This window comes from Neodiprion virginianus, chromosome 1, assembly GCF_021901495.1.
Source record: "Neodiprion virginianus isolate iyNeoVirg1 chromosome 1, iyNeoVirg1.1, whole genome shotgun sequence".
In the NCBI taxonomy this organism is placed as follows: Eukaryota; Metazoa; Arthropoda; class Insecta; order Hymenoptera; family Diprionidae; genus Neodiprion; species Neodiprion virginianus.
In genome coordinates, this window is record NC_060877.1 from 33,901,359 (window position 1) to 33,926,733 (window position 25,375).

At 45.1% G+C, this 25,375-nt stretch overlaps 2 protein-coding genes across 2 annotated transcripts; one reads left to right on the forward strand and one right to left on the reverse strand.

Moving 5' to 3' along the window:
• Positions 1 to 5,693: 5,693 nt before the first annotated feature.
• On the forward strand, positions 5,694 to 20,020 carry LOC124308278 (cyclin-dependent kinase 5 activator 1). Its single transcript, XM_046770883.1, has 4 exons — positions 5,694 to 7,317; positions 7,877 to 8,119; positions 18,849 to 19,145; positions 19,894 to 20,020. Exons 1-4 carry the CDS (start codon positions 6,883 to 6,885, stop codon positions 19,987 to 19,989), a joined length of 1,071 nt encoding a protein of 356 aa, XP_046626839.1. The 5' UTR covers positions 5,694 to 6,882; the 3' UTR covers positions 19,990 to 20,020.
• On the reverse strand, positions 10,438 to 11,325 carry LOC124308298 (cysteine-rich venom protein 1). The gene is made up of 3 exons (XM_046770918.1): positions 11,191 to 11,325; positions 10,832 to 10,965; positions 10,438 to 10,714 (listed from the first exon to the last, which is right to left on the reverse strand). The coding sequence occupies exons 1-3, from the start codon at positions 11,243 to 11,245 to the stop codon at positions 10,550 to 10,552; spliced, it is 354 nt and encodes a 117-aa protein (XP_046626874.1). The 5' UTR covers positions 11,246 to 11,325; the 3' UTR covers positions 10,438 to 10,549.
• Positions 20,021 to 25,375: the final 5,355 nt, after the last annotated feature.

The following is a 25,375-nucleotide window of genomic DNA, read 5'->3' on the forward strand; positions in this document are numbered from 1 at the left end:
CTCGTAACTGACAATACCTACTTTATGAGCACAACCAAGCATGAATTGCACCGCATGTGTATGATTTCAACGCCGCTCGTGAATGCTCGGCAAGAACAGTGGAACCTGTAATAAATATCTTGGCTATCATGCGCAAAACCAGCCAATGACGTTGCGGATTACGAAGAAGACAAAAAACAGACAAGCAGCGAACCGCGTTTTCGATACGCAAATATCTACCGTCCTCCTACTTTTCAAGTCAGTCTGCAAAAATCAAAGCTTACGCTACTTTATCGAATTCGACACGGTACGCCAATTTTATACAACTCCGACTGTGTCCTTTAACAACCAGCTTTACCCCGTAACGACATGTTCGTATAGAATGACCAGCGGTCTCAAGTACAGGCGTTATATTTCACGTGAGGAAAAAAGTGGGGGGGGGGGGGGGGCGAAAAAAATGCCGAGTCTTATCCGTCGCGGGTAGTATTACCACATTTTTTTTCTGCCCAAGGGCGAAAACGGAGATTTGGGATTCAAGGCTACGCCGTATCGTAGATTGTAAAAGGCGATGGTTAGATAGGTAGTTCTTCTTTTCACCCGCGGGTTTCTCGCCGCTCTGGAATGGGATTCCGGTGGATGGGGAGTCTGAACTCCAGGGGTTGCTATGGCGATGGGGCGGCAAAGGACGAGGGCTGCACACCCCGACGGACGCAACGTTCGGCTGTCTGGAGCCGAGGCGAGGGCGGCAAGAGGGACGGACGCCATGCGCCCACGCCGACGACCTGATACATGACGTTGTCTGACGGCGCATACCGAATCTTTGCTTTCGCTCGTTCCGAATCAATGAAGAATCGCGGAAATCTTGGGACGAGGATTACCCAACCCTTATCGCCGCGATTTCGTTTTATGCCTAAATCTGCCCCTGTGGAGTCCGCGTCTCTTTTTTAACATTTAGACAATTTTCGTACCAATTTCACTTCTCTTTTCCTCGCCATGCTTAATTTCTACTGGTTTTTTTTTTTTTACGAAATTTATTTCATTTTTTAATCAAGACATTAATACCGCGTAAAATCGTCGCCTGATCCTCTAAAGTCAATGAGCAGTCAAGATTTCAAAAATCATATGAATGTGTGCTATTAATTTAGATATACTTGAAACATAGGACACTCCGTTAACTTTGGAAAGAAGTTTTCATAACTTTTGAAAATATAACACAAAGTTGGAGGATGTTATCAGATTATCGACCGTATGGAAAATTATCGCTGTTCCTGCTGATCAGCCTGCTATTTTATTTTTAATTTTTGCCCACCAATTCACTTGCCATTTTCATTACACGTTAATTGTACATTAGAATGGGCAAAAACTAAGCGTTCATGAATATTGATTTCCTTTCTCAGTTCCGTTTTAAATTTCAATTTATATACGACTTCATTCGATCTCTTTGGTTATCAACTGTTTTCTCAGTCTTTCGATAAATTTTCAACACCTATCCTAACATGTCACACACTTTTCTGCTCACTTCCATTTCCTTACGAATCACCCTACCGTGACCTCTCACATTCTGAGATCAGCTTATGATAGATGTACGAACTGGATATCCACCCGTGTTCTCGGACTGGAATTTTGACCGCGGACGGAAAGAACGTCTCAGAGATGTACTTCAGTACAGCATCCTAAATGTGAAGAATGTGCGAGTTTATTTCTTTCGGGTTGACCAAGACGGTCGCTAGATTTTCAGGAATCTTCTGAACTGGATTCCTGGCTGTCGGGCTGTTTGAGTGACGTATATATCAGCGGGGTGGTACATGATATGAAACAGATTTATCTGCCAGGACGATATGTCGTTATAATCGTCAGAAATTCGTCTCGTAGTCATTAGTGTATCATTAAAATCATTCCGTGTACCCGATCTGTTATCGAGGTCAGAAGCTGTTCACATCCGCGGAATAAGTTGCACCACGATGCGTCGATATATCGGAAAAGTGTATTTTTAGACCGTGCTCAACCCTCTTCATATTGTTCTACCACCTGCGATTTCCGTACTGATCGAACCTCTTGTTCTTCTACCTCTGTGCGCGGATCTCGAATCTCAATTCTTGGCGAACTATTTAAATCATGCGACGGTTTCCTTTCGCATGCCCGTAATTTCATCGAAAAAAAAGAAATTCGAGAACTCAACAGTTGTATAATACCATGCTACCGGAAAAAATAAGTGTAATATAATTTTCCAATACGAGCCCAATTCTCCGTAGCCGCAAAACAGGGAAGAACCTGAAAAATCAAATCACTAGGAATCAGAGCTCATCTCGTTCTTCTTATCATTCCGATCTGGTTTACCCCAGCAAAGTGAAAGCGTCGGATAACCGACGGCAACTAACGGATTCCGATCGGAAGCAGCTTTAACGCTGAATCCTGTGTCTGATCGCAGCGGGCTATTACCACTTTGAAACACGCGAGGCAGTTCGCTGTTCAAATAGCTGTGAACCGTCAGGATTACCGCTAGTTGTGATTGGAGGAAAAAATAGCAAAAGTTCCGGGATTCTGGTTTATAACCGATCGTAGTAATGACCGAGTTTCAGTGAAAAAGTTCTGCACGGTGCGATGCGAATACAGGCTCGCTAATGCGATTTAACTTGTATGATTTAATTTATATGACGCGGGATAAAAATTCTTGATAATCGACTCGCCGAGTTTCACGACCCTATTTTTCTCACTTCCGTCGCTCCGACAACCCAGCCAGTTGAGCATTGATCGGTTTGTTTTTGTTTTGCCCCGCCAGCCTGAGGAGGTAATTAACTATCCGGGATATAATAATATCACAGCTCGGCTTCACCCAACCATCCACCCAACTTACCTCTACCTGCAGATTTTCCAGATCTAGGCCAATGTTATTTCGTCGGGAAATCACGCCCGAGCGGGTTTATCCATCCTGCGTAAATGTTACCGGGGATCATTAATTAATCCACCCCAGCACAATTTCGCACAAGCTGCTCGATAATTTTACCATTTTATTTTTATTTCAAGCCTTGGGTGACGAATGTTCGGCCAAAGTCGCGTTGGACATATTTCATTTTTCAATTCATAAACCACACCGCCTTTTCTTCTCTCCCTCGAGGTTTAATCGTCGTCAGACTGCAAAGAAAGAGGGCACGACGATGAGCACGCCACGTGCAGCTATTCAGGCTAAAGAAGCTCAATGGTATACCTACTACCAAAAAAGTGAGCGACAGGCTCTTTGCGCAACAATGTAACGTAATTGTCGTTCCAGCGTGGAGCAACCCTTGCGAGAAAAAGGAGGTTATATTATATTTAAACGGGGGTATTTGAGTTGCGTGGCCTGGACCTAGATACGTGCGTCCGAGTACAAGGACGTATAACACTTATGGACGTCCTTCATCCTTTCAGTTCTTAAGCTCAAGGTTCGGCCAAGATTTGTTAACAGGTTTCCACGAAGTTTTCAGCTGAGGATACTCAAGGAAGGAGTTGAATTCTCAATTCCTTGCTTTCACGTAATTGGAACTTCGCAATTGAAAGCCTCTTTCACCTAAAATTGACAGCCATCTGTGCGTCTCTACGTGGAACCTAAATTACGTGCCGTAATAATCGAGATTAAGCTGACGCTACAGTGACCGAGAATAAGTCGGATCCTTATGGTTGTCCAAAGTTCCAGTTCGTCGAGTGAGTCAAAACTCGGTAGCAAGTCGAGCTTCGATGCCACATTCCAATAATTTATAACGTGTTATCATAGTAGTCGTATTCATATGAATTTAGGTAAATTAAATTATTATTCCCACTAATCGTGTACCAGCAATTACATGTTTTCAGACTACATAGTTTATTTTTCACTTATTAAAGTGACTCGAAGTTTATTTTATTCCTGGTCTCTGTAGTGAGTGAGCTCAAATTTTTCTTCAATCCTTACGAACTTGAGCTTTTCACTCAAGACTATCGATAAACTCCAAAGGCGATGATTCTTATTCGATTTCAGAAGACACCGTCACCCCATTGTAGTCTTCACAAATACTCGAGTGCTACGAGGAAATTGGATTTCACACCTGCGTTTAGAAGTGCCTAGCAAAGCTGTATATAAAACTGTATGTAAAGAGTGTCGTGTAGCTTCAGGAATGGAATACAAAAAACACATCGTGTGCTGTCGGAATTTGTGAGGGTGATAAAATCGACCCTTTTGCGAGGCGTGTCCGATATTTAGTGGTCTTCACGGATCGTCAAGCTTCGGATTAATCCGGAAAACTACCACATTCCGTATCGAAGCGCGAAAGCCACCATCTTGCCTGACCCAGTCTAGCTTATTTTGTACTCGATCCGCTGAGCCACGCAATAAACACATGACTGTATTAATTCCGGCTGGGTATCCTATGTTATCTCTTCTCATTACACGTACACTCGATGAGAATTTGGCTTGTCGAGATCCGCATATCGCGCTAATTAATCGGCCGTTGCAAATCTTGACAGCAAATTTTCAATCCGGATACACAGCTGCACATGCGGATCAAACACAGCACGGTGTTTGAACGAGATTTATCAAATTTCCTACAGATAATAAGATAGAGTTATACGTGTCTTGCTATCACTGGAAATCACCATCTATCTCTTTAGCATATACCGTTTTCAGAGGATCGTAAATGTACTCGTATGGATGAAAAATCACAGGAAAATACAGATTTGAAAGCAGGATCACGAAAAATACTGATTAAAAAAAACCGCTCAATTGAAACGAAATGTGCATGTTACACATATACGTCAAAGTGAGGACATGCGCCTGTGTCTCGGGTCCTCCGATTTCACGCTGCGACGAAACGGCTGAAATGACGTTGCGAAAACGGACTCGAGGGGAGATCTTGATTTATGAGTCTGTTTTCGACACTTCTTGCTCCCCCGGTTGCGGATATCTTCCGTCTTTTCTAAAGACGAAGCACTGCTCTAGTGGTTCCCTGATCGAGAAGGGGGAGCGCGAGCTGAGCTGGAGGAACGGCGGGGCTCCCACGATATCAATAATAAATCAAGGATAATTAAATCTCTCGTAGAAGCCCGCGACAGAGGCCCGTTTTCATTACGGCCGCATACCCGAGGTTCAGTTCGGATACCAAACTCAGTGACGGAGTTCTCTGATAAACGCGAGCGGCCTGTTGGGCGAAACTTTGATTGCGATCATCGTTACGAGGAAGTATTATTATTCACGATACGATGCTTGGAATATAGGTGTGCGTAATTTCTGAGTTGGTCGTTTCCCTCGGAAGTGTCAGTCGCTGTCCGTGATTCAGTCCAATTATATTTCCGACGTATAGTTACAGACTACGCGCGTCAGACGATGTTTGTTTACCGTCGTTTTTAGCTATTTAGGAGCCTGGGAGAGGCGGAGAGCTTTTTGCTCGCCTCGGAGGAATCGCGTGGGACGAAGAAGATTGAAATCCACGTTAATCCGTGGTACATCGAGAATTTGACGGAACGTCCGGTTTTTTGGTGCTTTCGACATTCCCTGTTCTCTTTCTGGCGGACCGCGAGGACGGGGATGGTGGTGGATTGAAAAAGCGTCGTCGGTGAGTAGGTAAACCATATCTTCACGGACGCGAAGGAGCCGTCGGTGTGTGAGTCCGCACCCTCGTCTCTCCAACCCCAGAGGCTCCCTTACGCCCCCGCCACCCTTGATGCCCGCGACGGCGGCCGTTCGCGTTATCGAACGAATGCGCGCGCAGTGAGCACACCGAGGGGCGTTCGTCTTGGCTGGCGGACACGAAACCACACCAACAGGACAGTTTGACAGAAGTTGCAGCTCTCCTGAGGAGCGCCCTCGAGGCTATCATCGGCGCTGTGAAACCGAGCAAGTGCAGTTCGTTGACGCGAGCGGACGACGAGGTGCTTCTAGAGTATTCCGACGATCACCGCGTGTCGCATTACTGCACATATTAAGGATTATCATCTCCTCGTTCTACGCCTGCAGAGACTGTGATATAGTGAGAGTAATTTATTGTTTTATTGACACCGTGCGGAGGACTGTGATAGAGAGTTGTTATACTCGTATAAGCGTGTAACGAGTATCGCTTATACTCAACAAAGATGCAGAACATTCTCGCATGACCGCGCCGGCCTTCCAACGACCAGCCGACCGTGTCACCCGTAGTAAACAACAAGTGCAGTGCTTCGTCGTAAACGCTCGACCGTACAGGTGAACCGTAGAACGTTATAATCGAAGCCCATCGGTGGTGAGAAGAGGGTATAACTAAAATAAATCGCAAACCGCCCAGTCGTTGGGGGAGGAAGCGAGAGTAGCCGAGTGGATCAGCGGTGAGCTCCAAGGAGAAGGAAGAAGGCGGAGGAACCGGAGGCGGGTGCCGAGAGATTCGCGAAGGGGAATCGATCGCGCGATCGCCATTTTGCCGGGGCCCTTGTACCGCGGTGCATCTTCCCCAGGTTGCACAAGGAAGGACCACCGCCTTGGGTTCCGAGTATCGTGCGGCAGGGTGCAACAGCCACGAGGCCAAGACGTCGAGGGCCCGCAACCGTTTCGCTTAGGGGTTTTGGGTATTGATCGTCTCCGAGCAGCCGGGGTTCTCCGTTCTTCAGGGCGGCCATATTAACTGCCCGAAGCTCAAGACCGAAGGCAGGCTGGGCGGTCGGCTGAGCGAGGTGGTGGGTCCCGCCGTGGAGGAGGCCATTGAGCCCTGGGATGCACCCTCGCTGACGGGACCCAGCGGGACTTCGACGCCGAGGCAGGCGCCGCCGCCACCCCCGCCCCCGCCCCTACCGCTAACCGCGTCCTCGCCGAGCCCCCCGCGACCCCCGAGGCCGCCACCACCCCCGCCGCCCCCGCCCCAACAGCCCCAAGCCCTCGCCGTACCTACTCGGGCGAAGCTCGCCTCCGCGGCCAGGGCCCAAAACAAGAAGATGGGGACCGTGCTGTCGTTCAGTCCGCGGGACCGGCGTGGGTCCGGTTACCCGACCGCGGCCCATCAGCACCCCGCCGATTTCACCCTGAACAACTTCAACTATGAACAGCTGAACAACGCCAAGAACCGCGAGAATAAGGGCACGTCCTCGGTCGCGCCGGCGCCGACGAATCAGCCCAACAACAACTCGCTGCAGAACAATAATATCAATCTGAACTGCAACGACAACGCGAGGATAATATCCGAGAAGAATGCCCTCGACAAGAACCTCAAAAAGCACTCGCTGTTCATTAACGCTCTGTCGTGGAAACGGTTCAGCACTACCAACAACAACAAGAAGAAACTTGACAACAAAAATAAAAACATTACCTTCAGACAGCCTCTCGACAATATACCCATCGTTGATAAGAACAAGAACATACAGACCCCGCAGGTGAGTTAATTACGTCGTACGTTAGCTGCTCTTATTATATTTAGATTGAGTATTATAATGTACCTACGCTGTAAACTCGCAATCATCAGATAAGCGGTGATGAGTCTGATTCGCCTCGTCATCCTTCTCCGCGCGACGTTAAAACGTTGTCCAAGTCCTTATCAATGTCTAGATAACGCGTAGCCCGTTTGCAATGTGTTTGTGATTGTTTTATTTCTTAATTCTTTTTTCCTCCTTGCTCTAATTTCTCAACTCCGACATTGACGGTTCTCGAGACTTTTATTATTCAGCGTCGACGCTCAATGACTAATTCGAGGTTGCATCTACAACTGTTTCGTTAGTTCGTCGATGAATAAATACGCGTCTAGTAACGATTGCCTCGAACGAAAGTTAGTTCTTCGACTTTGGACATTGCATGACATTGACACGAGATTACTCATCAACGTCAGATCGTATCGCGCACACTGTGATAATAACTTGACGAGTACACGTAGACTAATCGCGTTCCATAACGATTCGCTTACCACGATTTTCACTAGAACCGGCACCCTTTTCACAGATCAAAGTACCCGTGACAAACAACAATCACACGACGCACAATCCAACCTGTGAAAAATTGGTCCAAAAACCTCTGCCCCCCGGCCCGAGGAAGACTGTTATTCAGGCCTCGACGTCGGAGCTGCTCAAGTGCCTCGGTGTCTACCTGCATGGGAAATGCACACGGTTGCGCGACTTCCAAGCTGGCGACGCGGTCGTTTGGCTAAAGAAAGTCGACCGGAGTCTGCTACTTCAGGGATGGCAGGTCAGTGAAAGAAAACCGATAAACAGTATCCGAGGAGCAGTCGAAACGATCCGCATTGACCGGGCGGATAACCGGCGTGCAGAGAACGTTAACCGGGGGCGTTGCCTTCGTTAAAACTGAACCCCATTTTGAATTTGCATTGTCGAACTGGGCCGGGTCGATAGCGCGGTAAATCCGATGAAATATCGTCCCTAATGGTATTCCAACAAAACAATCTCTCTAATGGTCCGACATCAAGCGACGTGGTGGATCGTAAATATTTACGAAAGCAGCGCCTGCGCAACGGTCGTTCGAATTTTTCCCCCAAGCCTTGCCGCTGGAGGTTGAATCCACTCGCTAGAAGACGGGTCAAAATGCCCCCTGTTATCCCCGGGGACCTGGACTCGTTTCGCTCGACACGGGGCGCGGCGTTTGTTCGACCAGCAATATGTTTCATCGGCCGCAGCCCTAAACCGGCGATGAAATCGGACCGTAAAACTGGAAGTGACGGTCCGAGACCGGCTGATGTAACGCACTCCGTATGCCGACTGTTCTATTTCATCGAACGGTGATTAGATTTGCAAAAGCTCAACATCCCCTGCGCTCGGGAGCTCCGGGAAAGCTCGTTTCGAGCCGGGGTGATTAGTGGTCGGGGCTTGCGCCGAGTAATCAGTGGACTCTTGGCCTAGTGCGGTTCGCTTGGTTATAGACTTGGTTTCGATGAAAGGGACGCGTGTCTCGCGGAGCGTGCAATCCTATCCGAAGAATCGACACGACGCGGACGTTGAGAGGGTGCCCGCAGCCCGACTCGTACATAGCACCGCTTCCTTTCACCGAAAACCCATTAGCCGGAACGAACAATGCGCCACGGTCCTTATCGGTCCCGATACAAGGGTCCTCGAAATCTCGGAGGTTTTACGTCCAAGCCCAAGAGTCGTCGTCGGCTGGGTGTGACTTACACTCGGGAATTATAGCGGGAGATTCGAGCTCGTTAAGTGAAAATTTGATGACTTTGATGATGAGTTGTACATACCGAGTACCAAGGTGACGCGGATCAGGGTCGAACGCACAGTATTCTCGCAGCTGTGGTGCAGCCACCCTTACCCAGTGCACCTAAAAGGCTACAACGCGCGCTGCTACGTCACGCGAATAAACACGCAGCGGGAAGCTTTCATCCGTACGGTTACACGCGGTTTAATTGCATCCGTATTGCGCCAGCCGCAAAGGGACGTCGCGACGCCCCACGGCGCAGGCATTACGTTAACGTCGACGCGTCGATATTGCGAAGAGGAAACTGATGCATGGGAAAGGGGAGCTTGCGTATCAAAGTCAAAGCCAGAGCGAAACTGGAAAAGAAGCGCAATCATTATCTCTGCACGAATCTCTACGTAGATACCTGCATATTTATTTTCTATACAACAGGTTGCGCGATTCGAGCTTTTCGAATCGAACCGCAGCCTTCGTCCGCATTTCCTCGAATTTTCGATAGCTTCGTTAACGCCGGATGCGACGGGACGTCATCCGGGGGCCAGACGCCACCCTCGCCCCAACAGAGGGCAATGCCTTCCCGGCAACCCCAAACTCCGGGGGGTGTGCAGAAATGCCGAAGGGGTCACGTGCGCGGGAATTAGACTTATGGGTGGTGGTGCGTTGTACGCCAAAAGCGCGGGTGCTTGCGCGTAGAGTACGTGTGTGTAAGAAAGCGCGATTACGTAGGGCACACGCGCGTGGAACAGAGCCGACTGATCAGCCCCCCCGTGGGGAACGTGTGGAAAAATGCGTAGCTGATACAAGGGCATTCAACCTTTGTGCGTAGGAAAAAGCTCCGCGAAGCTGTGTAAGTCGTATAAGCACATCTGCGTACAAGCTGCAGGGGTGTTACGCGTTCCGAGTCCCGTGGGTTTGGAACTTGCCAAATTACGTCTGCTAGGGAATTCTTGAGGGAATTTAGGTTGTTTAGGAAACGCGGGAGGGATCCTTCTGCCCTTCAAGTTGCACATAATTAACCAGCTTGCGAATGAGCGTTCGCTTGACGAAGCGCCGGAATCACCAGCCCAGACTTGCCTGACAGTCGGAGCGTGTTCAAAAAGTTTACACTTTGAATAAGTAAGCAGCTCTCTTTTACTGTTCCTACTTTTCTCGCTGTGATACCACTTCGGAAATCATGCTACTTCGACTAGTGATTTTATGCATTCGCTGAAAGCCTTCCACCTCTTATTTGTCGCTGTTAAGCGCTGCAGCTTAATTGAGGCTCGTGAGCTTACTTCACGGTTCGTCAAACGCACGGTGATTATCAATGTGGCAGAGGTGTTTAGTAGTTGATCAATATTGACTGTTCGTTATTCAAATACCAAATATTTAATTCCATTTCCGAAAGGATTCATTTAGACAAATTTTCAACAACTCTTCACGCATGCGTTTCGTTTACAGTATTCGCAGTTAGTGCTTTTACTAATTCTGCCGCACGGCTGTTACGCCTTTGGCTCTCGGTCGAGGACGGTATATCCAATCCCACTTCTCTGCCACCAGTGCACACCATGATTCGTGAATGCAAGGACCGTTTTCGTCGCGTCTGACGTATCCTGGCTTGCACACACATCCGTTACGTATACAAACCTGAAGAATAAATAGCATGGTCGTGTATTAGTAGTCGATGTAATTTTTCAAGAATCAAGATTGTGCAAAAATGATAGTGATAATTTGTTACTTAAAATTACACAACCGATTGCCTACCTTGGGACAAAATTTTGGCTTAAGTTGACCGCATGTGAATTCACATGGATTTCCACATTTCGTCGTTATTGTGTTCGGTCCGCAATATGGTAACGCGGCGTGCACCGATATTATGTCTTGTCCTAAACTCGCCGCTGATAGATTTGTGCAATACAAAAAGTTGAGCTCAATATCATGTTCGTTTTTGATATTAATTTTTTATATCATAATTAACTATCGTTTAATGTTTTCACATTTCTTTGGTGATTCGTGTCGCCTTTTCGACGTACAAAAACGACCAATCTATTCGGAGAAGTCGAAAGTAATCGACTCTCACACAGTGAGCGTGGAAAGAAAGAAATAAAATGCGAAATACTTACATGTGACAACGTCGAGTAAGAATAGAATCAAACAAACATATGACCCACGTATCATGTCGACATTGGTCTGTCACGGTTCAGACAATACTGGTGAGATATTTTTTTCAATTTATTCACGGTTAAACATGTTCCTTGAACAGCCCACGCAGCTGTTATTCGACTTACAGTGAAGTGTCGTCTTCGTTACTTTTGTTTGTACAATTGCGACCATTTTATTCATCCATAATTATTTATTATTGCAATCCATTTCGAACGGAACGTACAACGGAGTTGCTACAATCAGAAACATCAGTTGTGCCAAAACATGGCTTGAAGTTACTTATGTGAAAGTACGAATACAATCACTCAAGTGCATCTTAGTTGTTCGTTGCAAATTTTTGAGTTAAAACTTTGTGGTAAATGAAATCGTCTAGTTTTGCGATGGAAAAGCGAATCTACATATTTCATGAGTGGAAACAGATGTCTTGGTTGTGTTGCTAATTATTTCCACATAATGTGGTGCCGGAATAACATAACTAACGAGTTCGTAATCTTCTCTGGATCAGCCTGGATGTGCTTTCTTGATAACAACGTGACGTAATAGTTTTACAAGTTTATTGAATCAAGGCCGGGTGAAAATTGTGGGTATCCAACCCCTAGCACGTCTTATTTATTGTATTTAACTGCAGTCACAAACTCCTTCCGTATTATCCTAATTATCCTGATTAGCTTATATCATATCATTATACACACGTATGTTAAAGATGCCACATATTTATGGCGATCGTTTCTCACATTATAAGACAGATAAAGTGACAATTTACATCTCCACGGTCCCAATTTCCTTCGCCTTACGATTCGTTCGCAAAGTTGTTCAAGTGTTTAGGACAATGGCGACGCACATGCGTTCTGCAAGATTAATTGTTTTTCAAATGAAACGAAGCTTATGAGAAGTAGTGGCGATAATTGTGAAGGCCAGAACAATGACCTACATCTATATAACGTAAAGAATGTTGCTATCAGGCTATATAGATACACAGTAGCGACTGAGGTTGAGTTCATTCTAATCTACTCTGGCTTTTGGGTCGGATTTTATACGACTTAATTAGATGGCTTACGAAGTAATAAATGCTATCGGACTTTCGACAGAAATGAACTTACTAATCAGTACATATTTGTTTTTGTTATCTATAAATACATTTATTTATTGCCAAGAGTTGGTGGGGAGGTGTAAAAAGCTGCAGCCACCAGTTTTCTACCTCCCGCCCCCCTGAGTCGCAGCCTCTTTTTTTTCCATGTCCTTTTTCGGAGTCGCTTGAGGACATTTCTCTCTTATCTCGGTGCTTCGGCTACTGAAATTTCTATACCAGTTCTCAAAAGTTAATGACCCGATGATCGCATAGCTTATTGCAAAAGGCTTACTTTCGTTGGCTTGCATTCCGATGTAAAATTTTTCAAGATCAGTTACGATGAATGTACGATGTTATATAATTTTCATACCAGCTAGCTACTCTCGGAAAATGGAAGATTCGAACTTGAAAATAGTCTTTGAAGAGTTCATGTCAAGTCGAATTCCGAATAAAGTAAAATTTGATAATAATAATAATAACAATAATAATAATAATATTAATAATAACGCTGTGAGCATCCATATAAATAACTCACAGAGACACGTTTCAAAGCATGCTCGAGTAGAATATCAACATCTATGAGGGTAATGGCTTACACGAGAGTATCGTAATTAAATTCCACAGTGCTATTACACATTGTACCGTATAAGTGATAAGATAAAAATACCGCACAAGGTTCCGTGTAAATTCAACGCTCCATGAATAATCATTTAATTGGTAGTGGATCGTTAACGCAGGTAGAGTAAATACGTGGGCTAAATTAAAGTTGAATAGGATGTTGTGATGGCGTAACTGAATTCCCAGATCGTAGCCGGAACAACGTGGTAATGGTCAACTTTCAAAACACCCTCCATTATTGACTTGACATTTTACTACGACTTATTTTTTGTGCGTAATTGCAGTCAGCCAATTATAGGTCGAACATAAGATCAAAGACATTTCTTCTTAACCGTGAACACTGTGACTTTTGCAACAAATTGTCCGAAAGGTTTTGCAAATCTGGAAAGCTCAAACTCAAACGCATCGCGCTGTATTTATAGACGCTGAAGTGAAATAATTAAAATTAAGTAAACTCTCGACGCGTTCCAAAAATTGATACATACCTATGTTGAATCAGTTTTATTCGGAGAAAATGATACAATCATCAGAGATTAGCATGTATTTGTAGGCGTAGTCTTTCATAGACCTCAACCATGACTTCAGTTCGATAATAAGAACGCTCATTTCTCATCCACTTTATATAGGGCAATCCGATTTAAGGCGATCACATGATTCCAAGTAAATACTAGCGCACGGTGATAAACTTCATCGGAGGGGCATTCCCTGAAATCTGTACCATATACACGAACAATATTTGAACATTGGTGTTTGGGTAGTTGTGTATAAGTCCATGCAAGACTTGCAGTAGATTGGAAAGCAGATATAAATATATAATCATGCCCGTTAACGTGCATTCAACTCACGGGAAACCACGAAACATTCTACGTGCAAGATCTGTTCATATAATAGTTCGAATGATGACGTTCGTTTCAGTCGTAGCCACTCAACAGTTTGTGATGAAAATATTTTTTACAATCGATATATCCGTTAAAACCATTTGAGTATTCACACAATCGTATGATGCAATGATCAAGATTGAAAATGACACCACAGAAAAATATTCAAATACTGCTTAAACCATATTTTTCTAACCGAAAAGGCAATAAATTTATAATTGAAAAATAATAAATATTGCTATCAAAAGCAAACATTATCATTCGATGTACTTCACACTTGTATTAATACTGCAATACCTGCAACACGAAGAAAGAAAAACGAAACAAACACATTTCCATCAATAGAATCGCAAGATTCCTCCACTGAAGACTTTTTCTCGGTAGACATTTTCCGTATATAACCATGCCGGAAAACAAATCCAACTGCACTTATATCTTCTTCAGTTTTTAGTTAACTTTGCTGAACAATTAGATTGGCTACAGGGTCAAATATCACCCTCACAATTGATAGCGGTAATGAAACTTATAGCAGAATATAAAAACAAGTTCCATCAAATAACGTATTCTTGACGAATTTATTAGGCACCAAAATGATACCGAGACTTCTTATATTTTCTAAAAATTTTTGCAACGCCAGTACCTTTCAGGATATAACCTTTTGTTCGCATATAAGTCGGAAAGCCTGATCGTGTTCAAATTCGAAGTAATGATGTAGGTATTTAAATGACGTATGCCCAACCTGCGTCATTCGCGCGAATAATGTAAAATAGTATAGTACATGCGTATATAAATAAACACCGCAGATCGATACAACGGTTGTTCAGTAATTAAGTCGATCGATCAGGGCCGCAAGACAATAAGAAACTATAGCCGGTGAGCAATGTAAAACGTATCGTTGATGTACAAGGTAACCTGAACGTTTCGCACGCGGCTTCCAGGAGGAATTTGGTCAAAGTTGCAATTCACCTGGGAAATATATCGTATGTGACCTCACGCCCGTCACCATGAGTGATCGGAATGGCGCACTAAAATCGACGGCAGCATCGTTACTGTAAGGCGAATTAAGCCAAACGTCGCTGGTCGGCGTCAAAGAGCGTGGAACACGGGGAAAAATCCAATTATGAGAATCCATATCAATATTTTTGCGATCCAGCGCAGCTGGTCATCCACGTCGTCGACGTCGGTGAAGGAACAAATTTCTCTGTTCACGGGACGCGAGCTAGACGTAAAGTCGAGAGGGCAGTTCTCGATTCATGCTGGACAGCTCAACCGCGAAGCCAAAAAAATACCGCGTTATGTCTTGCGCACGTGTGGCGAGTCCGCCGCCTAGTTTCAGGTGGAGGATAAAAATGCGAAAAGAACCGTCACGCTCCGACCATCCGCTGATTCGAAACCTCGTAAAAACCGAATCTCAATTGAATTATTTTATTTCGAACGAAAGCAGAATGATTCACCCTGCAGTAAATATTGTAACCCGATCCCGTTTTCTTAAGGGTTTGGAAGAATTCTCAATTTCCTCGACAACCCCTCTAGTTCCTTCACCCTTCAGCTAGGGGGGTGATAATATGATTCAAGCCGGAGTCGCCGGTCGATAATTTCGATTAATCATCTTCTACGGGCCTTTGATTCGTCTTGGGTATAGCATCTACATCAACGCAACGCGTCAACACGTTTCGTGACTCGAGACCGAAACGAGGGTGGTGTTGTCCAGGGTGAGGCAGGGTAAAAAGGGGAAAAGGCAGGGCGCCAACCCCTCGAATATCGACCGATCGACTCTACGTCGTACATTCGTGTACAGGTGTGCTTTTACACGGAGTCGAATTTCGAAAAATAATCTCCGGAAACGAATGACGTAAGGTTGGAAGATGAGGAAATATTTTGTACCAAGACGGTGACTTTGACTATTGAAATCCAGAAGCCGGCACGTGTCGTTTAATTTGAACCTAGGTAACTTTTCACTGGCTTCCTTCGGTACAGTACGAGTTCAAAGCCGACTAATTTCTGGATGAGAATACCAAGGTGCCTGCAGCAGAAAACGAACAAAGCCGAAGTGATTTTTTTTTAATCTATAATAATTAAATTCCATTTTCGACTCCTGCATGCTCCGAGTACGCGAATACATGATTTCTCGGAAATAGAACAGCGCAATATGGAGCTGTTCTTAAGCGACTGGGTTCGGTACACCAGCCGTGACCAAAGCTGACCCAATTTATATAATTAGGTGAAAAGCTGCTGTGATGTGATGTAATTGAATATTTACTCATGGAAATTTCCAGGTAACACGCTCTGCCCTGCCTTAAACATTCTGAAAAGCATGACTGCGCCGTTGGTATAAGCATTCCGCAATTGTACCACCCAGGCATCGATGTATGACTTATAAATACGCCACACTCGATACGCAGTCACCATTCCGACAGTGCAGGGTGATTAATATTACGTACCTACGACAATAAAGTTCTGCGGCTACCTCATCAAGTGGTTACGTGTATCATGGCAAAAGGTACGTCATACGTCATACTCCGATAACTGCAGCAGTAACTAGTTCTCGATGGGCTGGACGTTTGTCGTATAATAGATTCCGCGGCGTCGCCGAGGCTCGAGAAGACGTCGTAAAATCATACCAAGCTATTTTATCCGAATTCGAGAAATCAATTACTTGCCATTTCCTTGGCGATTGGTTGAGTTCACCGGCTGCGCGTCGTTTTCCGCTGAATCAGGGAAACCGCTATCTCCGGGAAATAATTCGTACCGGTGATCAAAGTTAAACAGACGTGAGTAGATTTCGCCGGATCACGCAAGAGCGGCAGTTTAACATGATCAAGGCGCAAGTTTTTGATATAAGAAACGAGAATATCAATTGTTGATCGTTTTCCCTGTATCAAAGTAGATTTAAGTCGTTAAAAAAAAAACAAAAAAGAAGAAGCGTACTCTACATTGACTACGGAAGCATGATTCCAGCGTTTTCCTAAATCTAAACAATTTTTTGCGTGAGAGAAATTTTGATCGTAATAAAGGCAAATGTTTAAAGTCACAGCTCAAATCAATTTCATTATACATAACAGATTGGCAGTGATCAACACGAATCTCTCTTTGTTGTCGTGTATTTTGTGTATTCGAATCTAATTGTAACTAATCGACTGTGTTTAATTTTGTGACAAGTAATATTAGTATAATGTTTCATCGGATATCGTTCTCAGTAACTTCACCGTTCCACGGATCCTTCCGAAGTGTAATGTTTTTGTATCACACCAGATATCAAAATACCCTGTAATGGCGCTGCCACCACAGGCAATTAAATTATCAAGGACGTGCAAATTTTACAACGACGACGGCAGCAGGCTGCTGGCTAGAGTCCCCGGTATCGGGGGCATCGATCCTGTCGGGTCAACCAGAGGCCTCACCGACTTCGAGGACGTCGAAAGGTCCACCTCGAATTCTGTTTGACCCCCCTTGGCTCTCTTTTATCGAATTGAGAAGATCGCTCAGGATTTCTCTGTCTATCATGGAAGCTCGGAGTGTACCGCTTGTTGCGATAAAACTTGTGGCCCCACCTCCATTTTGGCTTGAAAGCACTCGTCATGTGACCTTATCGTACGCAAGCTTCTCTCTTCACTCCATTACACTTCAACGAATCTTCTGAAAAAAAATCTGCTCCCGTCTATCTCTTCGTCGGTATATGAGAAACGTGGGGCACTCCCGTCTATTTTTGCCGATGCCAATTAGCGAGATGTTTTCCCTGCATTTCCGGTCGCCCGCTTCTCGCTGCACGAGTCTCAATTAAATGTTTTCGCGTGTTAATTTCACCCGCGGAGTGTTTTCCCAGACTAAGTAGGTTCAGCCAGGTAAATGGATCACCGGAGGCTGGGTGCGCAGACCGGTTCTTCTCCTCTTCGTGGGGCGGATACCCCTGTCGCCGTGGTCCCGGATGAACTAGATACCTGGAGAACGATCGATGCCCTAGATGAATGCGGTCGCAGCAGCGGATGCGACGTGAATCGTTTCGCCCGCTTTCGTGCGGCCGGTTGCAGAGACCATTTTTATGTCCTCTACGGAATTATTATTGCACCTGAAACTGGGAAGGGGAGTGGAATGTATTGGGTCGATTCGATCCCTTCCGAAGCAGGAATCTTGGGATTGTTTACTTGCCGACCGATCCGAACTTCCCTGAATTTATGGGTCGAGTTTTACACGATCTTCATCCGGTTTCATATACCGTACCTTAAAGTTCTTGAAACAAGGACGCTAACTTTGAGGAACTGGCGAAGAGGTTCGCCGGAACCGCAATTCGACGCGCAGCAGTGAATTTTAATGGCGCAGTTTTCCTTTTTGTTTCTTCAATTCTTTGATCCATTGATAAAGTTTGCCGGGAGATTATTATACTTGAAATTATACTGCGGCGAACCCGACTCGGGTTTACCGAGCTATTGATTAGCCGATCGTTAAGGCTGTAGGCGTCTGCTGCTGGACTTGTAAGCTCTAAAACACGCGACATACGAACCGTGACTCACTCTTCTGTCTGCCACGATAAAACGGGCTCACTCGGCTTTCTCTGCACGCGAACCGTATTATTACACTTATCTTGAAAGGGAAAAGAGCCCAGTTTCTGCAAAATATTTAACCACTAGACAGATATTGAATGAATGGAGGAGAAAATAGAAACTATTTTCGAGACGATCGGTGAACCTTGGATCGTACAATTTCACCGTATCGACGTGTACTTTTTGCATTCGAGAAAGTGCAGCCCCGTGTTTGATACTTGTAAAAAATTTCATTCGTTTTTTTCACTCCGCTCTTAAGAGGATTGGATCTAGATTGCCCGGCGCTATCAACATCAATTTAATTACTCCAGGTATCTCCTTATGGATGGCCGAGGAATTATCGCGACTAGTTTCTTCCAATTATCTAATTTGTCACGAAGCCGTCTTCGCGTGACTTTTCTGAGCCAGGGGCAATAATTTCGTAATTCATTAATAAGAAGCCACGATTTATCTCGCAATCAGGCGAGAGTGACTCCGCCTCGTTCTAATTCTCTCCTTCTTCTTACCTTCGGCAGGACGTCGCCTTCATCAACCCCGCGAACGTCGTGTTCGTGTACATGCTGGTTAGAGAGTTGGTCGACGGCGAGGAAGCCTCGGAGAAGGAGCTCCAGGCGACGGTATTGACGTGCTTGTACTTGAGCTACAGCTACATGGGTAACGAGATAAGCTATCCCCTGAAGCCCTTCATTATCGAGGACAACAAGGACAAATTCTGGGACCGATGTCTCCTGATCGTCAATCGACTTAGCGCTAAAATGCTTCGCATTAACAGCGAACCCGGATTCTTCACGGAGATCTTCACCGAGCTCAAGGTCAGTATGGACATTCACTGCACTTTTGACAGGAATGACAATATTCTTTACAAAGTTTACAACTGCATCTTATTTACCGAAATTGCTTACTCGTCGCAAGTTTTATTCCAGATTGGGAAACGTCGTAATAATTGTTTGCTCAACGAGTTTCATTGGATTATTCGAGTTGTCTCTGTTATCGGATATTCAATTCTCCCATTCAAATATCTGAAAGTTGGAATTTTTTAACTTCCGTTAGTCATTAAATGTTTGAGGATCAAACTCCTGGGTTGAAAACTAACGATTCCGCATCTTTTGCGAGTGATCAATACTCAGTATTTTTATTGTATGATAAACCATTGATTTTCAGATGACTACAGTTCTTTTGCAATCGGTGAATAAGTTTTCGAGTGAAAAGCTGACGGCTTTCATGTCTTCCTATTTATACATTCGTAATAAAATATCGTACATTAATTTTATGGATACCTACGATGCACGAGTACCTTTGTCAACAATTTCGAATGTCTGCTATTATCATTAAAATGGTGTTTTTCAATTACCCAACCTTCTTTGGAGGAAATGGTGGCAGACTGTCCATTTACCTCTCAAGTTCCTCAATCAGCAAAGACTGTTAGTTTTGTTACCTTTATAGTGTATCTATATAGATACATATAGTAATATTACAGACGAAATTCTGTGTCCTCTGTGTAAGCAAGAAGAGAAAAATGATATCTGTGATGGTAATTGAGAAAATTCCTGTGATTCGCAGGCATGCGGAGCAGGAGATCGAGGAACCCTGGCTGGCAGCGGTCTGGAGCGGAGCCTCGTCGTCTCCGGAATCGCCGTGCCAACCAAGGCAGCTTGACGGAGTTACACACACCTGCTGGTGCGCATCGCCAGGCACGGATGTGACGTCACGACGCTCTGACCGCCGGGTCGCCGACGAGGAGGAGCATCCGCGGCCTGATTCGTCCCTGTCGTCCCCGTCACCGTCGACCTCCGGAGGTGCCGCGCACCCGCGTCCTCAAGCCCCGCAGCGTAAAAAGGGCGCCTCGTACACGATCGAGGACCTGGACGCGATAGAGCCGGCGCCGCTGCTCGACGTTGAAGAGGGTGCGACGTCTTCGGGGATGAAATGCAGCTGCTTGGAGCCGCTGCGGAAGCACCGGAGCGTCGAGACGCGATGGGCGAACAGTTTCCTGTCGCCCGAGGAGCCGCGATGGGAGTTCAGGGGGCGGGGAACGAGAGCCGGGAACGCGGACTTCCGGTGGGAGCTTCACGCGTCGCAGACCGACATCGACATCGCCAGGAGTTCAAGGTCAAAGTGCACTTGTCCGCGCGGCAGCTTCGCCTCGGACGCAAACAGGCGGCCGGCCGAGCGCGGCGACCTGCGGAAGCATCACAGCGCCGAGACCGACAAGTGGACGCTTCACCCCGACGCCGCGGCGCCCCGTCACCACCTCCGCAAGCACAACAGCGACGATACCCGCATGGCCCGCGACGCGAGGTGGACCCTCCAGGTACCCGAGGTCTTTCCGAACCCCGGGAAGACCCGATGCACCTGCTCGAAGGCCAAGCGGCTCTCCCTGTCGCCGGCGAACGCCTCCCCCTCACCCGAGCACCACGAGCACTCGGCGTCCTGGGTCTATCACGCGCAGTCGTCTACCCCGGACGTCAAACCCTCGAAGAAACACGCGGAGACTACGACGACTGTCAAGGACGCCAAGAGTCCGGAGGTAAGAGCGAAGCCCGCCGGTCGCGAGCTGAGGAGGCAGACCAGGGTGGAGTCGCAGACTACCTCGAAGAGGTGGGACCTCAGGGAGCAGGCCGACGAGCCCGGGCCTGACGAGGGCTGCGGAAAGTTGGCGCTGCAGCAGTTCCGGTTCGCCGGTAAAACGCACCTCTCGTTGCCGCTCGAGAAGCGGGGGTCGAGCTGGCTCGGGGCTCAGAAGTCGCTGGGCGACGCGGCCGCGGTAAAGATCTGCAAGAACAAGCAGAAGACGCTCTCCCCGGAGCCGGTCGACGCGGCGAAGACCGGACGTCCGATATTTCCGGAAATCGCTATTACCGACGAGCCGGTTTCCGGCGTCCGCGCTGCCAAGGTGGAACCGAAGCTCCGCAGCCCGCACGACGAACGCCCCAAGGACAGCTGGTCCCCCTTCGGTCCCGTGACTCCGACCTCCTTTCCGCCCCCCATGCAGCCCTCGACGCAGCCGGAGGACGACGCCCGGTGGAAGTTCCTGAACCAGATATCCCCTTTTCCGATCTACCAGGGTGCATGGAAGGAGCATCCCTCCCCCAGTTTTCCCATCGATCCCTGCGCGTCGGTGCGACGCGCCAAGTCCGAGGAGGCGAAATCCCGCAGCCGGCAGCGGCCGCAGCTGATCCGCTGTAAGGCCCTGCTCGAGGTTCCGGCCGTTGAGCACCACGCGAAGAGGTCGCTCAGCGAGGAGGTGCCGAGGTACAGAATGCAAAACGAGACCGCGACGCGGGGACCGAACCGAGCGAGGAGCGAGGAGGGCCCGAAATACGGGGACCCTTGGTTCGCGAACAGCATCGTCGCCGAGTCGACGGAGATGTGCGAGTACGTGACTACCGTTTGATTGCGAATCTATGACGACGAGTGTAAGACGGATAATTACGGGAGAAAGGTAAATTCGCAATCAACCGGCAAGGCCTACCTATACCTATACATATATACACATATTACGCATAGCGAGAAACGTGTAACGTTATACCCGATATGTTATAACCAAATTATACAATATTGTATACATTGAGTTGTAGGTGATTGTAGATGCGGGCAGTTCTCACTGCATCTCTCGATGCGCAACCGATGCGCGTGTCACATACGTGATATTATATACCTACGTGCGAATTGTCGTAACTGTATGTCGCGTCAAATGCGGAAACGTCAGAAACTTGAACACGCACCGTGCTCCCGATTTTCGTTACGATATTATTACGATATATGCGGTGAAATGGTCGTATGACATACGACTCAACGGCGAATCTCCGACGACCTGTAATATCGCGTTAAAACGAATATTTTCAGGCTGCGGTGCTTGCCTTCGTATCTCTGTAACTCTTTACCGCGCACGCGGTAAATCCATCGACGCGTATCATAGGTATATATAATCCACGTCGCCGGTTGGTCCTGCATAGATCGCGGTTTGCGGGCGATATTTATGTAATGTATAATAAACAAGGTCTGGTGACGAGTAGTTCGTAATAAATAAAATAAAAAAAAAAAACAAAGAAATAAATAAACATAATGATGATAATATTGATATAACGACAAGTTGTAGCGCGTAAGTATAGATGTAACCCGTAAACTTGAAAGAGAGAAAGAGAAAATGAGGATAGAAAAAAGAAATAAGAACAAAGAAAAAAAAAAAAAAAAAGAGAGAGGAAGAAGAAAATAACGTTCAACCAAAAATTTAATAAACTATATAAGCGAGTGAGGTGAAAACGGAGGAGAAAAATTAATTAATTACTAGAAGACAACTATTTGTAAGTAAAAAAAATGACAATGATGCTCACGAACCAGTGAAACAATCCAACTGCGTTGAGAGAGAAATCAAGCAAATTATATAACCGCTGAACGTTGCCGAACAGCGGGCACTGCCCGGCTTTATTAAAGTGTAATTGGTACCCCCATATTGTTCGTTTTCGATTCGATGTACAAAAGTGTAAAAGAAACTATGAAAGTCCGAGCTTGCAGCGTGGACTGCGCGTTATACGCACACGCGGCGAAGCTGATGAAAGAAGTATTGTATGATTGGTGCAGATTCGATGCCGATTGAAGGCGGAGTCGTGATCGCTAACAATAAGTTCGGTTCTCGAATCAAACACGTGTTTCGTAAAGTTTAGTTGTTGGTGCCCCGAGGAGTTTGCGAGGTGGCCCAGTGCCGGCGCGTGCAATATTAATTAGTATAAATTTTAGCCAATTAAGTGGAAACGAGGGTATTCTTTGATACACCTAATTCCCATTCCGCGTTATCACGATTTGATATTATTCGTTGACTTTGGGTTGTTGTCGCACGACGCATGACGCCCAGCATGATGCATATATGCATATATTACTTACTCAACCTGAGTTGCGGTGTATTGTTATTTATATTATTATTATTATTATCATTATCATTATCATTATCATAATCATCATCATCATTATCATTATTATTATTATTATTATTGTTCACCTTTCCGTACGAGAAACCACGTACTTACACATATACGCACGGTACACTCTTACATGCGATTCGGGCAAACCTCCGACGCGATATGAGTCCTGCCGAATGTTAATCTTCCCTTTCGATTTTCTGCCCCGCGAAGCGGATGCAAAGTTTTGTTATTCATGTCTCTCTCCGTTTCGGATGTATTCATTATTTTAAGCACTTTAGTATTGTAAGATCTTGTCCAGTGTGATTTATTTATTTCAACGTTGATCTGTGATTGATATGTGTTTGTTATCTCGGCGTAAACTTTTTATAACCATTTTTTATTTCACGTTACATTGAGATCGTTCACTTTTATTTATCGACCCGCCCACGTCCTCGTCCCTCATTTTCCCTCTTCCCAGTGATCTGCCGGCAACTTGCAGCCTGTAACCTGAGATTGCGTTAAAAAATACCCCTCATGTCTACCGTGCCGTCGCGAATATATGATCGAGATGGTTGCACGATGTTCTCAAACTTTCGACTGCAATCTGTATCGAACGCGATTAAACGACTTCTTAGTGGTATAACATTTTTTCATATATTAATGATCGAATGATGAGAATGATGAATAAAAAAAAAGGAAAAAAAAAATTTCTAATACAAAGAGCAAATAATAAGAAAACAATCCACGTTTTCTTACCTTCTTGTTCAACACAAACAGAATATTCTATTTTTACGGTGTCCGGTTCATTTATCACATTGTACTTGTAATACCTACCTAACAACATATTACTTACCATAGTGAACCACGTGTTAAGTGTCGAGAAAGAGCGTAGGTATTATTATAGTATATACATAAATTGTACACGTGCGTACATAACTTAATATTACGCTCTAATGTATACTTTTAATCAGGCTGAAGCATTCGGTCCTGAACGTCCAGTGACTACGGCGACTAATCGGAAATTAAAAATCCCGCTCCTGACCGACGCAAAAAATTTGTAAGTTTCTTGAACTCGCACCTTCGGGTCATCGAAACGGAAAGACGAAGGAAAATAACGAAATAAATAGAAAAGGATACGATCGTCGTCGAAAGTCCCTTGGGATCGGGATTTAGTCCGATTCCGTAGTCATTGCTTTCGAGCTTGGTGCAATTAGCCTGTGATTTATGATATTTTACACGTTACGTTACGAGGTAACGTTGACAAATAAAAATGAAGGAAACTTTTTGAAAGAAGGCTAATCGCGAGATTGAGGGGATTGAACGATTTTCATCTTGTGCGAGGTGTTATAAATACTTAATATTGTTTATAATAAGTCGAAGCCACGTAAATGCTATATACAGTACAGTATATCCGTGCTGCCTGTAGCATAACAGATTCAGCTCAAGCCAAAATAGTTAATTATACATTAATTAATTAATACTGAAATACCAAACATATATTGTATTGTAAAACATACTCCTGTATAAATCATTTGCAATTGAAAAAAAAAACAAAAAAAACGATGATTTAGAATTTTAAATATTCAATTAGCTAATTCATCCGAGGATAATGAATTAATTAATTAATAATTGGCAGAATGACAATTAAACTTTAGATGATAGAACTACTAAGTATTACCTATATACAAATAATAGGAATGTCTTTAAATTTATCCGTTATTCTCATTATTATTGTTAATTTGCTTCTTATATATATATTATTATGGTGAAGCTCGTATCTAGTCTGAATTTTTTAGTATTTTTTATTTTACGAAAAAACAGAACGAAAAACAAAAAATGCTGATAGCAAAATAATATTCTACGCATATTATAAGTAAAGTATAATAATTTGTGATCTGAACTTAAATGAACCTAAATGGTGTGGCGCGTTGCAGGAATTTTTATCCTGTGTAGTGTGATGCATTATTACCTGTACAACAATCCAATATACAACCCGTAACACGAGAGGTCAATGTTGATTTGTTTAAAAATAAATGTAAGTTTGAAAATTCACTCCCGGCCATTTTTGATCCATCGTAATAAAAATGACGTGAAATATTCATTTTACGAAATCAATGCGCCTTGTGCTCACAGTTTTCTCCCGC

Coding starts and splice junctions, on each gene's coding strand:
- LOC124308278 (XM_046770883.1), top strand. CDS start 6,883: ATGGGGACCGTGCTGTCGTTCAGTCCGCGGGACCGGCGTGGGTCCGGT. Junction 7,318..7,876: donor AGAACATACAGACCCCGCAG/GTGAGTTAATTA, acceptor CCCTTTTCACAG/ATCAAAGTACCCGTGACAAA. Junction 8,120..18,848: donor TGCTACTTCAGGGATGGCAG/GTCAGTGAAAGA, acceptor TACCTTCGGCAG/GACGTCGCCTTCATCAACCC.
- LOC124308298 (XM_046770918.1), bottom strand. CDS start 11,245: ATGATACGTGGGTCATATGTTTGTTTGATTCTATTCTTACTCGACGTT. Junction 10,966..11,190: donor CTTACTCGACGTTGTCACAT/GTAAGTATTTCG, acceptor CAAATCTATCAG/CGGCGAGTTTAGGACAAGAC. Junction 10,715..10,831: donor AGCCAAAATTTTGTCCCAAG/GTAGGCAATCGG, acceptor TTTATTCTTCAG/GTTTGTATACGTAACGGATG.